At 34.3% G+C, this 18286-nt stretch overlaps 1 protein-coding gene across 2 annotated transcripts; it reads right to left on the bottom strand.

Annotated features, from left to right (window-relative positions):
- Nucleotides 1-415: 415 nt before the first annotated feature.
- On the bottom strand, nt 416-18281 carry MED30 (mediator complex subunit 30). Of its 2 annotated transcripts, none has more exons than XM_032252492.1 (4): nt 17931-18281; nt 11147-11340; nt 8910-9014; nt 416-803 (listed from the first exon to the last, which is right to left on the bottom strand). In XM_032252492.1, the coding sequence occupies exons 1-3, from the start codon at nt 18105-18107 to the stop codon at nt 8915-8917; spliced, it is 471 nt and encodes a 156-aa protein (XP_032108383.1). In that variant the 5' UTR covers nt 18108-18281; the 3' UTR covers nt 416-803; nt 8910-8914. The 2 variants fall into 2 exon arrangements, with proteins under 2 accessions (XP_032108383.1, XP_032108375.1); XM_032252484.1 differs by having other exon boundaries at nt 11182-11340; nt 17931-18278.
- Between the last annotated feature and the right edge of the window lie 5 nt (nt 18282-18286).

Below are 18286 nucleotides of genomic sequence, written 5' to 3'. Positions count from 1 at the left end.
AGGCGGGTGGATCACGAGGTCAAGAGATCGAGACCATCCTGGTCAACATGGTGAAACCCTGTCTCTACTAAAACTACAAAAAATTAGCTGGGCATGGTGGCACGTGCCTGTAATCCCAGCTACTCAGGAGGCTGAGGCAGGAGAATTGCCTGAACCCAGGAGATGGAGGTTGTGGTGAGCCAAGATCACGCCATTGCACTCCAGCCTGGGTAACAAGAGTGAAACTCTGTCTCAAAAAAAAAAATAAAAAAAAAAAAAACAAAAACTTTAGCTGAAATGGTAACATATCTTTAATTTTAATTAATTTGTTTACATAGATTGACTGTACTTGATACTTTTATCTGCAGAAATATTTAAATATTTAATTTTCTTCTAGAAGGATAACTGATCTGAGTAAATCCATTGATCAAATTTAAAAATTTATTTTAAAAACTTTATTTTGCCTTTTAAAAAACAATTACTCAATTCATGAAGATGAACCAAAATACAAACCCCATCAAAGTTTATTACAATAATCTTTCATAAACTCAATAGCATTAAAAAAAAACAGTTAATGAATATTTTAATGTAAAAATCACAATGTAAAAATAGGAACTTTAGTTTTAGTGACTAAAATAAAAGCAGATAAATAATCTTCACAGGGAAAAAATACTTGAGGGAAAAAACAACGGTGCAACATGTGTAAAGCAGGAAATTTAAATATCAGCTTAGTTCCTCATTGCCAACATGGCATTTATATCCCAGATGAGATTTCGTAATTGATCCATAATTTGCTTCAGCTGTTGATTCTTCTGTTTGAGTTTCTGTAGAAACAAAAGAATTTATCAAAAATGTTTCAGGAAATATAGACCATGAAGTTAGACGATTAAAATGTCATTAAGTTAGGACTATAATGATCCAGACAGAAATTAAGCTAAATATCCCTATAAGGCAGGTGGTCTCAACCCTTTTCTGGCCTTAAATACTCACTGACAGGGATCCTGAATTCTAATCCAGCCTGCAGACGTCTATGATTCCAGCCCTGCCCCAGACCCTGCTTACTCTTCCACTTCTACCATAAATAAATAAATCAGCTAAACATTTATTTGTTATAAAACCTAAGCATATGGGTTTTCTAAGGGGCAGCATAACCTAACGGTCAAGAGCCCATATTCTAGAGCCAGATCTTTGGACGTTCAGATTCTTCACAATGATTTTTTTTTTCCCAAGCTGGAGTGCAGTGGTACAATCTCAGCTCACTGCAACCTCAGCCTCCCGGGTTCAAGCAATTCTCCTGCCTCAGCCTTCCAAGTAGCTGGAATTAAAGGCACCCGCCACCACATCCAGCTATTTCTTTGTTGTTGTTTTTAGTAGAGAAGGGGTGTTGCCACGTTGGCCAGGCTGGTCTCCCAACTTCAAGTGATCTGTGCGTCTCAGCATCGCAAGTAATTACAGGCATAAGCCACCACACTAGGCCAGATACTTCACTATGAAACTTATGACACTGACCTAATTATTTAACCTCCTGTACTTTCGTTTCCACATCAGGGAAATGGACATAATAATTGAACCTAACTCATAAGAGTTATAAGGATTAAATGATCGGATGCAAGTCGAGTATTAGAATTGTACCTGACACATAAGTAAACATTCAACAAATGTTACTCATAGGCACAGAATGTAAACTGTTGATACAGAAAATAAAATATAATAAAAATACAATGCCTCATGCAATCGGTCTTTCAAAAGTGTGGCAGAAATCACTGTTTGCCTGTAGCATGAATTGCAGTCTCCTTCTAATTCTCAAAACTGAAGACAAAATGACACAGCACCTGATGCAATCTCCTCTACTAAGATTTGCTGAATGCCTGAAATGCACATGGCATGTGTCTCTGTATCTTTACACTTGGATTCTACCAGACTAAGATTTGTGAACTTCTTTTTAAGCATTCTTTCTGCAAATTCTATGTGGTAAATGTCTGCTTAAATAAAACAAGATAAAAATAGAGAACTTCTGGTCAGAGTGATTACTAGTTATAATAATAATAATCATTATTATAATAATAATCATTATTATTATTCGATAACCCCTTGGAAACATTACATTTGGAGACAATATATTTAATTAGATAATTTAAAGATACTATATATTTTTAAGTTCTGGGATACATGCGCAGAACATGCAGGTTTGTTACATAGGTATATACATGCCATGGTGGTTTGCTGCACCCATCAACCCGTCATTTACACTAGGTATTTGTCCTAATGCTATCCTTCTCCTAGTTCCCCACCCTCCGACATGCCCCGGTGTGTGATGTTCCCCTCCCTGTGTCCATGTGTTCTCATTGTTCAACTCCCAGTTAAGAGTGAGAACATGCAGTATTTGGTTTTCTGTTCTGTGTTAGTTTGCTGAGAATGATGGTTTCCAGCTTCATCTATGTCCCTGCAAAGGACATGATCTCATCATTTTTTTATGGCTGCATAGTATTCCATGGTGTATATGTGCCACATTTTCTTTATCCAGTCTATCACTGATGGGCATTTGGGTTGGTTCCAAGTCTTTGCTATTGTGAACAGGGCTGCAATAAACATGCGTGGGCATGTGTCTTTACAGTAGAATGATTTATAATCCTTTGGGTATATACCCAGTAATGGGATGGCTGGGTCAAATGGTATTTCTGGTTCTAGATCCTTGATGAATAAGATACTATATTAAACTACCTCCAGATAATTTAGTGTATGTTCACTAAAAAGAAGCCTAAAAACCTTAATTTTGGTTTTATAAAGAAGCAAACTGAAATGAAGTAAGTTGCTTGTATTGCTTCTGTTTAGAGTTAGGGAAGTAACAAGAAGTAGGTAGCTAAAAGGAAAGACCAAGAAACTCTTATTGGAAAATAGAAAATCAATTTACAGACACTTTAAAAATCTTTTATAACTAACTAAATTTAATTCAAATTTGAAAAGAGAACCAGCACAATGCAGTCAGAGAAAAACATGACTTATACAGTACACACGGCTTGACTCTAAAGCTCACTTTAAGTCTTCGGGAAACAGAAACTCTTGGTACTTTTAGTTACTCCGTTTCCCTGTACAAGTTTTCAGATGACTCATCTCTATATTCTGTCATATGAGTATGTGATATTCTGTTATTTAAGTGGTTGCAAATATTATCTAACAAAATTGATTCAAATTACTGAGAAAGATGAAGAATAACCAAGCCTATAAACTCTTTTTCATCATACAGACTAAGAAACCGACACTTCTGCCAGCAATCAAGAGTAGCAGGAAAACAGAGGAATAGAAAAGTGCTATATTGGAAGGATGGCAATCTCAGTCTCGGTTCCAACTTTGCCTCTAACTTGGTATTTGATCTTAGAAAAATTCCTTCTTCTCGGGTTTTCTCGTTTATGTCATTGGATTACAAAATGTAAGGTCTCTGCCAGTTGTACTTTCTGCATACCCATACATAAGATGACAATTGGTCATCTGGGTGGTTATAAACAGACGTTACAATCAATATTAACTCAGGGCTTGCAGATGGCTCTCACAATGGTTCCACCATTGAAATAAACACATAACCTACCAATAAGACTACTTTCAAGAATTCTCATTTGGAAATAATACATTCTGGTACTCTTTTTAAGCCTCGTAATTGTTTTCTTGAAAAGAACTAAAATGTGTAGGGTATTTTCAAGATAATATTCAACTCTAGGGATGAGAAAAATTTTAAATAATTAATATATTATAAGGTTCTTGGGATAGCATTTGTCAAAGATGCCACAAAGTTTTAAATTAAAAAAATTAGCATACAAATAAAATATCCAAAGTCAAAACATGTCAGAAAATGATCAACAGCAAAGCTGACACTTATGCTTATTAGAGGCTAAACTGTAAATAAATTTTCATGACACGATATAGGATTTAATATATACAGTCTTGCCACTGATTGATTTTAGCAGAGGTTGACAGCTGCTATTTTCAAAATCCATCAGCTGTGCCCAATTTTTTACATTAACAGGTGAATGCGTAAGTAGAATAGATACTTAAAGTTTATGCTAACTTATACCATGTAATTTAATATTCACACAAAAGCTGTGACACTTGACAAAAATTGCTTTACTTTCTAAATGCATGGACTCAACTATGTCAACCTTGTAAATACTAACTACTATCTTTTTCAATTTCATTTTACCATCAAGGAAACAGCCTTAAGCAAAATAAAACTCATTCTGATGTCCCTAAAGCAAGGTTGTCCAACCGTGGCCTGCAGGCAGCCGCATGTAGCCCAGGTTGGCTTTGAGTGCGGCCCAATACAAATTCAACTTTCTTAAAACATTCTAAGATGCTTTTTTTGCAATTTTTTTTTTTGGCTTATCAGCTATCATTAGTGTTAGTATAGTTTATGTGTGGCCCAAGACAATTCTTCTTTTTCCAATGTGGCCCAGGGAAGCCAAAAGATTGAACACCCCTGCACCTAAAGCATATAGTCTCTAACAAGTATCCACCCTTTACTTGGGTATCGGGCTTAAGGATTCCAGGATATATGAAGAGAAAATAAAAAGCATTTAAATAAACCACAAATTTGACTATTAAAACCAGCCGTTTTGTCTTATAATGATTTATATCAAATACTGACTGCAAATCATGTGCCCCAAAGTTTCATGGCACCAGGATAGTTACTGGTGATATTTGCATTGTTAGAAACCAGACAGACCATAAGGACTAAACAGTAAACACACCATCAATATGTTCTTCTGCACAATTTCAAGTATGCAGTGATATGATAATATTCTGAAAATGACTAAGTGAGGGTCAACTGAGGGGTATGTAACTCTACTTATTTTATGTAGCTTATTTAGAATAAAAAGACAGTATGTATTGCAATAAAGTTCTGAATATTTTAAATTGAATGCAAATAGTATAATTTTATTACAGATTGCACAGATCCATAAAGCAACTTAGTTATTTAATACAACCAAATGCCAATGTATTAAAAGTATGGCACAATACCTTTGTTTCTGTAAATATTCATCAAAACATGAAATGGATACATGAAACAGGTGCTGCTTTGTTTCCACTGGAGAGTCTTATAGTCTCCAAGAAGAAACTTGTCCACTCTTGTGAAATGAGTATGATAGCACACAACACATCAAGCTGGTTCATGGAAGAAATTATGGTACTGAAGACAATGTCTGGCAGAGAGCAGGCACACCAATATTTAAATATTTTCATGTTTGAAGAAAAAATAACAAAAGCCAAATCAAAAAACTTCTCCCAAAACCTAAAAGAATGGAAAAAACAAGACAAGCAAACAAAAATTCTTGGCGATCATTTCAAAACTTCTTTTTTATTTAAATAACTCTTCTTAGTATAAAAAAAAGATTTAATAATGGCCATTATTAAAAACTACACACTTTTATACTCCTTGCCATAATATGTAAGAAGTACTTTCAATGTTTTAGTGTTACTAAGATCCTGTGAAATTTAAAACTTTCATCTACTAACTGTTATGAACTGAAAAAAAAAGCAAACCTTTCCTTTAAGGAAAAGTCTGCCAAACCCTATACTAGATTATGGAATGCCTTCAAATTTCTGAGAAAACATAAATTACAACATATAATTTTATAACCAGCCAAACTATCAACTGGACAGATATGAGAGGGCTCAAAATTTAAGTGTCTGCACTCTTTCTAAAGAAGCCACTGATGTATGCACATTACCAACAAGGAAAAAAACCAAGAAACAGGAAGACATGAATTGAAGAAATGTGAAACCAACAGAAAAGGTGAAGAAAGCCCCAGAGCTAAAAAGCAGGCTCAGCCAGCATTCCATACAGACCTATAAGACCATAGAAAACTTGAGAGGGTGGGATGAGAACCATGAAGCTGTCTGATAATTCTGAATCTGTGGAAAATTGGAAAATAGTATTGAGATGCTATCATAGATGCATGAAAAAACTAACTAAAATTTTAGAAATTAAAGAGGTAAGAATTAACTCTAGAAAAACAAAAAATTATTCAACCAAGGAAATGTAACCCTTGTACTGTTTATGGTTTAGCAATAAACAATACTTATACAGCCATAATTATATAGCATGGATTATTTACTCAACCACAATTATGATATAGCTGCACTGAAAAGTTTGAGGGAAACAATTACGTAGGTGGGTCCTGGAGAGAGAGGTGACAGAGAGCTAAATCCTCATGTGAAGAAATAAGTCCTTTTATAATTCTTCTTTAATTTTCTAAAATTTGTTAGTTTTTATGCATCTATGACAGCATCTCAGTACTACTTTCCAATTTTTCACAGAGTCAAAATCATCACACAGTTTTATGGTTCTCATCCTACTCTCCCAAGGGTTCTATCGTCTTGTAGGTCTGGTTGGAATGCTGGCTGGGCCTGCCTATCCTTGTATCAATTATATCCTTTACCTAAAATCCACAAAACTCTATGTGAGTAGCTAATAAGACTTTTTGTGGTTTCATGCTGCCAAAGAATTACCATATTTTGATTATGAAAGAGAACTTTTAAACATCAAAGACACATTATTTCTAAGTTATTAAATTGGGAAAAAAGAGGAACTTAATGAAAATTGAAGTGAAATGTAAATTTAGAAAAAGTATCTTTCTGAATTTATACAGCTTTATTTTTTACAAAATACTGTAAAATCCTCTATAATACAGAACAAACTATATTAGTTACACATGTGGTACTCTGAAACTAAAGTTATTATTACCATGGTGTTTTATTTATATACATATTTCATTGTTCTTTATAAAAAACCCTTCTCAGAGAAAAATAAGCAGAACACATTTATTGAGGCAATACATATTTTATCAACAGAAACATATAACACATCTTAATAAGTGAATGTCTCATATATCTAGACTACCAAATACCAGTTACTTTTCAGTATCTAAAAGTTCCCAATCCCTCCTCATCCTCTACCAATTTCCTACTGTGAGTTCTTTATTATGATTGTCATTTATTACAATCAGATTTTTTGGAAATAGTCTTCTAAATCTGTATTTCACCTTTTTAAGAAGTTACAAAATATTATTTTATAAAATCTATCCATCTTTTTCCTTTCTCCTGAGTTTTAAAATACTTAAAATAATTATTCAATATTTTGTTTTGCAGGTCTTATTTTCAACTCTGAAACTCATTTTGATATATGGTGTAATGTAAAAGCTAGCTTAATTTCGCCCCCAAAGTTTCTATTTCTAAAGACTAATTTTCCACACAAGCCCTCTTCTGTCATATTAAATTCTCATGTACAATAAGAAGCCTGTTTTTCTGGCTAGATTATTTTACAAATCTATTTTTATGCCAGTATTACACACTTAATTACCATTTTTATAAAATGCTTATTTAATTTTTGAAGCTAAAAATTCTGCTTTATTACTCATATTTATCAACATTTTCTTTGATATTTTTGTATATTTTCAAGAAAAATAATCCCATATGGATTTTATTTGGATTTGTTTGATTGGTATTGCACTAAAATCGTATTATTTTTGCACCCTTTCAAGAAAAATCTTACTAGGATTTGGATTGTTACTGTATTAAAACTGTGAAGTAATCAAGATGGTATTTTTATAATATTTATTGCTCATTCAATAACTTTATATAATCTTTTAATCATTCAAAGCTTCGTTTATGTATCTTAATAAGTTTATTTACACATATAATTGACATAATTCCTATCTACTTAACACTAATTGTTATAAGAGTGAATAGAATCCTATAAGCTAATAGGTTTGTTTACACCATTATAAGAACATGGTATCAATCTTGTCTTAGAACCTTTTATGGAACTATTATAGACTAGTTGTTCATCAATTGAATTTCTTTGATCATTCTAACGAGCTTGTACTTAATAACTTCTATTTCCCAACTGTTATTTGTTCACTGTCTTTTTGTGCTGACTATAACTTCTAAAATACCATTAAACGTAGTCGTGTAAAGCATCTTATTTCATGCCTGTTTTTAATAGGAATACTTCTATATTTTACCTTATGAAAAATGTTGGCTATTTATCTAAAAGAAAAAGTTAAAAACCAAAACAAAACACTTTCTTGCTAATAGTTTTAAGTGTCCATTGAATCAGCAATAGTACTGAATTCTATCAGATGTCTTTTAAACATGTGAGAAAATCTTTTTCCAAGGCAGTCTACTAACATCATATATTATACATACAAATTGAACTATAAAATCTTCATATACCTCAGAAGAACTTCTTTGGCTGTAATGAATTATTAACACACTGATGAGTTATATTAATTAGAATTAAGAATTTCAGGAAGGGGCAATCTAGATTTGTCAGTGAAAGAGTGAAGCTGATAGTTTTATTCACTGTGCCATTTCTGGTAGGTTTTGCTAAGCTGGGGCCACATTTCCACCACAGAATGAACTGACACCTTTCCCTATTTCTCTGTTTCATGAGAACTCTCTGAACATTATCTTCCAAACTTTTGAAAGTACTGAGTGATAAATACGTTCCAGTTAGAAGCTTTATGTGGGACTGGAGTAGAATGATGCTGGGATAATTCTCTAAATTTCTTATTCAGGTGTTGAGACATTCACATTTCATATTTGTAAATTTTTATCATTTGCTGTTCCAAATATGCTACCAGCTAGAAAGCTAGAATTCTGCCCAGAAAAGAAAAAAGTAAATGGATTGTGACTAAGTGTCTAAAGAGCTCTCCTAAGAGCTTTATCGAATGAATTTTGCAATTTCTCTTCTGACTATTCAGACAGCATTTCTGCTTACCTTTCAGTTCTTGGCTGTATTCTAAATAGGTTAAGTTTGCCACAGAAACAACTTGATGTAATTTGAAAATTCAAATTATGTTTTGGAGTTACATCAGACTCCCTAGCAATTTTTATCAATAACTCTAAAACATAAAATGTATAAACTAACCACTCACCTTATTTACTTCAGCAATTTCTCGCCTCTCCTCACTAGCAAATCGAGGTGGGCCAGCCCGATCATCATTCTTTGAGCCATCTTCTTCCACATATGGAATAAGTTGCTGGGAGTAATCAACAAAAATTAAAAGTCAAAAATATAATTCAAGTTTTCTAATTGCTGGTATAGAGAATATATCAGATTAAGGATAATTTTTATACTTTTATTTGTATAAAAATACATTTCAATTCAGGGGATGGCCTGAAGAGCTTTAGTAGTTTACCATTTCAATGCATTCTATACGTTACCGTTTCAGGTTTCTTTAGCAAAATAGCCTTTATAACATTGGTTGTCATGTATAGTTAAACAATACTTCCAGCAGGAAGGTGGGAGCAGTAACAAAAAATAATAGGAAAAATTAAAAAATACCCTACTCATTCAATCAGCAAATATTTAATCATGAGACACTACAAAAGTAATGCCAAACAAGACGTGATCCCTGCCCTTAAGAAATTTGTAGTTTATTGAGTTCAATAAAACAGGCTTTCCTTCATCTGTAATAAAAAGAAAAGAACTTCACGGATCTGTGTTATATAAATGTCATTAACTTGCAATCTAAAACTTCTAGATGTCTTAATTTTTTCTGGTTGTAAGAAGTTTTTCTTTGTAGGAGAAACAAATTTATATAGCAATGAAACTTCTAGCAGAATCATAATTAAGTATGCATGGTTAGTGATGGAATTTACTTGATGAAGCCCCTCATAGGTGTGATAGACTTCAGGAATCACCTAGCCTCTACCATCGTGTATTACCAATGCAGGTATAGGTCAAAGGTAAATGATTGGTAAAACTAGCATTCACCTGATAAAACTTGGGAACTATATCAACTAGCCTATGTCTACATTCTCCTTTTCTTCCTTTTTTTTTTCGTGATGGAGTTTTGCACTTGTCCAGCCTGTGGTGCGATCTTGGCTCACCACAACATCTGCCTCCTGAGTTCAACCAATTCTCCTGCCCTAGCCTACCGAGTAGCTGGGATTACAAACATGTGCCACCAAACCCAGCTAATTTCTGTATTTTTAGTTTCACCATGTTGACCAGGCTGGTCTGGAACTCCTGACCTCGTGATCCACCCTCCTCGGCCTCCCAAAGTGCTGGGATTACAGGCGTGAGACCACGCCCAGCTGCATTTTCCTTTTCTTTGTTTCCTCTCTCCTAATGCAGAGCTGTCCTTCCTCCTGAAGAGGATTGGTCACCATTCCCATGCCCTGATGACTCTGCTTTCCTGTCTTCCTTATTTATACACCTTTCTCCCAACCTCTCCCTACAGCTTTCTTCCTTCATTATCCAAACATGTTCCTGTCTCTTCTATTTGAGGGGAAGCCTCCCTTCCTCCCACAAGCCTTCGATTCCATCTCTCCTTCCACCTACTGCTTTCCTCTCTTATTTTTATCAAAGCTTCTTGAAAGACTGATATCCACTTGCCGGCTCCAGCTTCTTATTTCCTGTTTAATCTTCACACAACTGCAATCAGACTTCGTGCTGCTACCCATTTCACTGAAGCTCTACTCAAATATACCAACAATTTTCATCTAGCAAAAAGTACTGGACAGTTTTCATTCCTATTTTCCTTGACTTCTCTGCAGCATTTGACAATGTAGGCCACATTCCTCATCATTCTCCCATATCTCTAACCCCTTCTTTTTAGGCATTTTTGCAGTTTAATTTTTCTCTGGTCATCTCTTACCAGCTTCCTTTGGTGGCAGAGAGATAATTTGTCAACAGGAAAGGGTCACTTATAGAAATATATACCTAACTAAACAAATATGACCCAAGATTAAGTTTAGAGAATATATTTTTAAAATATAGTGATTCCACTGGGCTAAATATAGATCTAAATTAATAACAATAAAAATATTTTATCTGTAAAGTACTTCATGAAAACCACCTGAAAGTATACAATACTATTAAAATTCCTACTAAAAATATCACTGACTTAATTCAAAGGAGACACTGACAGCAATAAAAATTGCCAGAGAAAACCATTTCTTCCTAACAACAACAAAAATCACTATAAGTCTGTCAAAGTCTATAAGAAATTGTTAATGTAAAAATATAGTAGCATTTTTATGCATATATATCACATTTTCATCTTCTCTGGTCAAAAAGTAAAACCAATAAAATTCAAAACCTGGAAATATTGCTAAAATAAGAGAAAGGAAAAAGAATAACAACTGTCTTGACACTAGTTCACACCTTATATTCATCCTCCCTTTATCATGAAAAATTACCTCTACTGGAATAGGATCCATCCCTCCACAGTTTTCATTGCACTTGTCATATACCAATCTCAGCTTCCTGAAGAGAACTGAAAGTTGGCGAAGATTATCCTGTAGCTTCGTTAACCGGTCTTGATATGTTCCAGTGTGGTAAGTGACACCATTTGGCAGCTTATCAGGCAAAACAAAGAATAAAAATATAGAGTAATGGAAAAAAAAAATAAAAGATTTTCTATAAGTAAAGCCAACAAACAGAAACAATTTTTAGGCAATGCATAGACGTCAGCTGTCCCCCCAACTGATCAAGTTCAATTTTAAGAATTTAAGAGTAATACATGCCTATTTATTAACAACTTGGCATACTGTTTCACTGCTGTAAAACAGACCTAGAAAAGCCCTGTGATAAACCCTTTGACTTGAAATACTTTTTCCTCTTTAATATTTGAAGTGTAACTTTAAAAAGAATGTATAATTTTAATATTACTACTATATAAATGCAGCACGCTGCTGACCTCAACCAAAAAAGTTAAAAACAAAGTACAGTTTAAAAAAAAAGTGAAACTTCTAATATTTTAATGGAAAAAAATGAAGAATATACTGCACAAAAATCTTCTCAAAATACCTTCACTCTATTCAGGAATTTTATCAAAAGAGCCAAAAGTATATATTGAAACAATGATAAAATGACTGGTAAACAAAAATCGACTACTATTTATTTAGAATGTATAACTAAATATGTACTTGTGCATTGCTGAAACTCGTGAACAAAACTTTTCTTTCTCTGTATAGGTATACAATATTTTACTCCTACAATTTAATCTGTGGCATCACCATAATACTTGAATCAATAATATTTATAAAGTACCTCGTTTTCTAGCATGTAGGTGTTTTTATTTGTAGGAATTCACATGTATACCTATTTGGGAATTTAAATCAGGTAATTTGAAAACCAAAGCACTAACTACTATGTAATAGCCAGACGATCAGTCCAATCTTTCTAAGCCTCAGTTTGCATTTTTATTTTTCTTTTTTAAAAGCATGAGGTAGAAATGCCAAAAAGCAAACAAACAAAAGCATAATACAATGTTTGGAGAGAATGGAAAACAGGACATATGATTAAAATTACAAACATGAAAAAAGACCGGAAAGGCCTATACGTAGTTGATAAAAGATGTGTAAGATAAATCGGCTTGAATAACTAAATTTCTTCTTTTCTCACATTTCTAAATTTTCTGTAATGTTATGGTTTATGAGTTAAGGAGATGGAGTGCCTGAAATTGTTTGAAGTGAGATAGGACTTTCAGAAATTTTCAAGCATTAAAACACTCGACAATGCCTCAAAGAAATGTGATAAAATACCAAAGGCTGAACTAGTCAAAACATTTTAAAGGAGAAAGGCATTAAGGGTTCATTCTCAGTACAATGTAAGATTTCTCCTCCTGAACTCTCAATTTATGAAATTCCAGACACTAACTAGAAATTCAGAAAAAGTTTAAGTGGATCCTTACTTTCTTGTTTAGGTGACAAAAAAGAGCATGATGATTATATCTTGCCTAGAACAGCACTCTGTACCTCTACTATTGCATTTATGAGGTTTAATACTTTTGTCATATTTTCTACTTAGTAAATACTGAAGCTTAGGTTTATATCATCATGTTTAGCATAGTGCACACACACAGAAGGCTTTAAAGTACAGTATGAATTATTTTACCCATAAATCTATACTTAAAATTTATTATGAAGAGTGTATTATGTAAAAGAACTCTTGATAAATACTGTCATAAAGAAAACAAAAATCCTTTTGAAATGCAAAGAATCACGCTTCCCAAATTTGCTGACTTAGAAAGATATCAGATTTTAAATCTAATATCCAAACTTACTAATTTAACTTACTAAATCATTTAAAAAAATACCACACACCTTTCATGTGTCAGCACTGTTCTAGAAGCTGGGATAGGGCAGTAAACATGAGAGAGACGGATCCCATACTATAGAGTATACAAGGTAAAAATGCCCAAGATCCCTTGGTATATACTGTGGTGCAGCTGTTCAGCTGAAAAGCTCATCAATAACCATCTCACTCATGAGTATGGGTCAAAACCCATAAATATATGATCAGATCCACAAATACTAAGAAGGCATTAAATTAAATTCAACATTTATTTAAAAAATCAATATAAAAGTCAATAAAAAGTCCTCAATGTGATAACATACATTTATTTCAGTTAAAAAGTCAGCACAATGATTAATGTGGAATCATTAGAAGCGTCCTCACTAAGGTCAGAAACAGAAAAGGATGTGTACTAAGACCACTAATTCTGCAAGTGAACACTGTTCTGGAAGCATTAGCCAATGCAATTAGAGAAGAAAATGAGAGAAAAAAATGTTGAAACATTAAAAAGAAAGCATCATAATCTATTTACAAATAATATGATAAAGTGCTACTAAAAAGAATTCAATAAAGAGGTAAGTCCAAAGAGAAAGCAATAGCTCTGCTTTCATCTGTGAAACCAACAAAAACATGGGAAACAAATTAAGACCCCATTTACAATAGCAGCAGAAAAGATAAAACACCTATTAAAAAAACTTTTAAAATCTCAAGATAAAAACTTAAAATACTTTATAGAAAAACAGAGAAAGAATACTCCTGTTCTTGGTTAGTACGAGTCAACATCATAACGATGTCAAGTCTTTCTAGGCTGAATGAACCTAATAAAAATGCTAACAGTTCTTTCTTAGAACATGCTGATTCTAAAATATATGTGGAAAAATAAGCAAGAATAGCCAGGGAAATTCTGAAAAATAAGTGTAAACACATTATAAAGCTTGACAAATTATAAGAATGTTTTGCATTAATACATAGAAGATAGGCAGCTACGTGGAATAGAATATCCAGAAACAAATTCACTTATATAAAAACTACCCCAAATCACTGGAATAAGCAAATGAATTATTCAGTGAACCTTTTGAAAAAGTTAAGGCTAGGCCCAGAGCTCACACTTTATAGGATAAATTCCATAAGGATCACAGTTTTAAATGTAAAGACTGAAAATTTTTAAATTATACAATTCTTCCTGATTTGAGTGGGAAAGACCTTCTTAACTAGGCATAAATCCTAGAAGTCCTAAAAGACTAATAAATTCAACTACTTAAAAAAAAAAAAAAAGCATGGCAAAGCAGCCACCAGCAGAGCCAACAGGTAAAAGACTGGGAAAAAGAATAAGCACAAGTTATATCACACAAAGCAAGTTTCTCTAATATGTAAATAGCTAAATCCTACAATTATGTATGGTAGGTGAAAAGATGAGAAAAAAGACAGAAAAATGGGTAAATAATATGAATAAGTATTTCGCAGGAAAAAATATACAAATGATTCATAAATATTTTAAGGGATGTTCAAACTCAAACTAGGAGAAATGTAAAGTAGAATTTTCACCCTATCAAGTGATCAAGGATCCGAAAAGATATAACGCACTGTGCTGGCCTTAGGCCTTAGCATAAACTAGTATAATCTCTGTGGAGGACAATTCATCAAAATGTATCTAATTACAAAAGCACATAGCTATTTTTTAAAAACTTATCCTACAGGTACAGTACACATTTGTGTAGGTGGTTTTTTGCTGCAGCTTAACAGGGAGAGATGAAAAACAGCTAAATGCCCTCACTAGAGAACTGGTTTAAAAAATTACAGTATTTCCATGCAGTGTAAACTATACACTGTAAAAAGGAAAAGGCAGTATGAATAAATTCCAAAATATATCAACTGAAAAAAGCAAGATACAAAATGGTGTGTATAATATACTATTATCTGTGCAAAAAGGGGGAAATGAAACAATATACATAAACATTTGCTGAATATGTAGAGAATATCTGGAAGGATACACAAAAGTAATAATAATCACTAATAATCACTGCCTGTGGAGAGGGGTTATGTACCTAGTATAACAGATAGGAATAGGAGGAAAAATGTTCACTGCACTGTCCTTTTTTATTCCTGAATTCTGAATGTACTATGTATTTAAAGAAAAAAAAAAAAAAACGATTTAAAGAATAATAAACAGAACCAAAGCAATGGAATCTTTCACAAGGACCCTTAATCTGAGATTCAGGGATTCTTGGGGAGTGTCCCTAAATATTCCTTTAACCCTTGACATTTTCAAAATGCATGTATACGTTTATTTTTCTAAGAGAGTTCACAGTTTTCATCAGACTCTCAAGTGGCTAACTGACATCTAGTGTATACTTCTTTAAAACAAATGCTTAGAAACAATCTTAGCAATTTGTATTCACAGCACTTTACTCTCATAGATCAACAATACAGAGAATTATTTTAAAATGTGAATACTTAAAATATATTAATAAATAACTAGGTTATACATAGTTAAGAACAGTCTGTTTCTATCACCTCTTCTAGTTTTTTGGAAACGAAGGAACCCATGGTTACCTTTTAAGCCAATTATGATAGGCCCCAAAGGGTCTTAGATGAGTCAGACCACAGATTTCACAAAATGAAAAGCGCACATTTATAATTTTAGTCCCTTAAAAGTTGGCTTGGAATGTAGGTCCACATGTAATCTAGTTATTGATAAAATACTGTTTTTTTTTTTTAAAAAAAAAAAAGTTTAGTTCTTTCTGCATAGAACATGGACCTGTATTGTATCTTTTAATAATACAGATTGACAGCAAGTTAGTATTAAAAAGAGGTTAGTAAGAAGAGCTATTTATCCTGTGTGATGTTGGGTTATTTATTTTTTTCTCTCTTTAAGCCTCAGTTTCCTTCACTGCCAAACAGGGATAAAAATGCTTCTTAAAACTGCTCCTATAACAGTGTACCTGACCAAGGAAAGTACTTGGTATGTGACATTATTCAGTGCTTAGCATATATCAGGACAAAAAATGTTAAAAATATACTAATTTCTGAGACATCATTTAATCCACACCTTATTCACTCTAGATGACTCTATTCATTTTTAAAATTATTGCCAAAGAATGTCATAATTTCTCCTGGATCACCTTTGTATTATATTTCACATAGTCTTGAAAATTTCCACAAAACTGAATTATAATCAGGAGGAAAAGAAAAACTCAACCACTTAAAAAAAAAAGGAATTAAACACTTTTTAGGACATCCATAGAAATAAGGGCTATAAGATTTTGAAAACTTGGTTTCAATCTACCCTACCACTGACTAGGTTTGGGGAAGTCACTTTACTTCTCTGAAGTACAGAATCTTCATCTGCAAAACCAGAATAATATCTACCACATGTAGTGGGTAACATAAGCAATCATTAAAAACGGTTTAGCAAAATGGTGCTGGAACAGCTGGATATCCAAATGCAAAACAATGAACCTGGATCTGTACCTGCCACTACACACACACACACACACACACACACACTCTCTCTCTCTCTCTCTCTCTCTCTCTCTCTCTCTCTCTCTCTTAAACACTCACAAAACTTAATATAGGTTGTTGACCTAAATACAAAACCTGATACTACAAAACTTCTAGAAGTAAACAGAAATCCTTTGTCACCTTGGGTTAGTCAAAGATTCCTTAGGTATGACACCAAAAGCAAAATTTATTAAAGAACAAATCAGTAAGCTGGATTCCATCAAAATTAAAAGTGTTCGTTCGTCAAAAGATAATATGAAGAGAATAAAAAGACAAGACAGACCGGGAGAATTATTTGGAAAGCATCAAGACATAACAGGTGTTGATGAGGATGAGGAGAAACTAGAACCCTCAAACAGCAATGTTTACATTCCCATTAGCAATAATCGGAACGCAAAATGGCTCAGGCCACTTTGGAAAAGTTTCTTAAAGTACTAAACAGACATCTACTCCATGATCCAGCAATTCCACTCCTGAATATCTCTTTGACCAAGAGAAATGAGAGACATGTTCACACAAAAATTTGTCAGCAAAATAATGTCAGCAGCATTATTTATAACAGCCAAAAAGTGGAAACAACCCAAATATTCATCAACGGCAAAGGTACGCAAATGGTGATATACTGATACAATGGAACATTACTCAGCAATAAAAAGGAATTATTGATGCATGCTTAGTTAAGGTTCCCAGACTAAGAAAGCCCACATACTGTAGACTCCATTTATGTAAAACTCTAGCAAATGCAAATTTATTATTACAGAAAGCAGATCAATGTTTGCTTCGCGATGGAAGATGGGAAGCAAAGTTGTCATAGGTGTATGAGGAAACTTTCTGGGGTGATGTGTATGTTCACTATCTTGATTGTGGTGATAATTTCACAAGTATACACAGTAGAGTACACATATTTGTCAAAACTTTAGGTGAGTGAAGTTTACTTGTATATTAACTATGCCAAAAACAGGAAGGACTGTTTTTTTAAAAAGAATGTAAATTCTTCAATTCCTTGGACCTCCCCAGAAGAAATGCTAGAAAAACAACAACAAAAACATTTAAAGCAACCTAAAGAGGGAAGTGGAGTGCGACCCATCTCTGCCATGACAGGTGCAAGAGTTTACATGGTAACTAAAGAGCTTGATCGAAATCTAAAAAATTTGGCTTCAATTCTCCAGAAATCTGGTCTGGAAAACACCACCTCTACTGCTCCGACTTTTGGGGACACTCTTGAGTGTGAACGGGGGCGACCCTACACCTTAGGTCTGCTCAGGGCAGTCCAGTGGACGTCCACGGGCCCCACGTAACGAGGAAATCAGCGCCCTTTTCCCTTCCAGCAGCATCCCGCTGGCCCCGCGCGCCTGCCTTCCCTTCCTACCTGCATATTCCTCAGGAGCTGAAAGATCTCCATGGTGCGGTACACGATGTCCTGCACTGTCTCCTGCCCGATGCGGCACAGCGACGCCGTGTTCACCTCCCGGGCGGCCTGCTGAGCCTGGGGCCCGGCGAAGGGCCCGGGCGCCATCCCTGACGCGGCCAACGGAGGGGTGGACATGGCGCGCCTGCAGCCTCACGCCGGGCGAGCCCAGAGGGCAGGCGTCAGGGGTCTGCCCGGAACTGGGCTGCTGCAGGGCCTTAGCGTTGGAACCAGCTTGAGAGACCCACGCGGCCCTATTTCAAAACAGCGGCCGCGACTTCCGCCCACCGTGACGTAACACGTCAGAAAACGTCACG

Source organism: Sapajus apella, unplaced genomic scaffold (genome assembly GCF_009761245.1).
Source record: "Sapajus apella isolate SASKATOON/1434 unplaced genomic scaffold, GSC_monkey_1.0 scaffold3, whole genome shotgun sequence".
Taxonomy (NCBI): Eukaryota; Metazoa; Chordata; class Mammalia; order Primates; family Cebidae; genus Sapajus; species Sapajus apella.
This window is presented reverse-complemented; position numbering and strand designations above follow the sequence as displayed.

What these genes read in the sequence shown, in the direction of transcription:
- MED30 (XM_032252484.1), bottom strand. Translation starts at nt 18,107, where the DNA reads ATGTCCACCCCTCCGTTGGCCGCGTCAGGGATGGCGCCCGGGCCCTTC. An exon ending in AGCTCCTGAGGAATATGCAG is followed by an intron (nt 11,341 to 17,930) that starts GTAGGAAGGGAA and finishes TTGCCTGATAAG; the next exon opens with CTGCCAAATGGTGTCACTTA. An exon ending in TGGATCCTATTCCAGTAGAG is followed by an intron (nt 9,015 to 11,181) that starts GTAATTTTTCAT and finishes GATTACTCCCAG; the next exon opens with CAACTTATTCCATATGTGGA.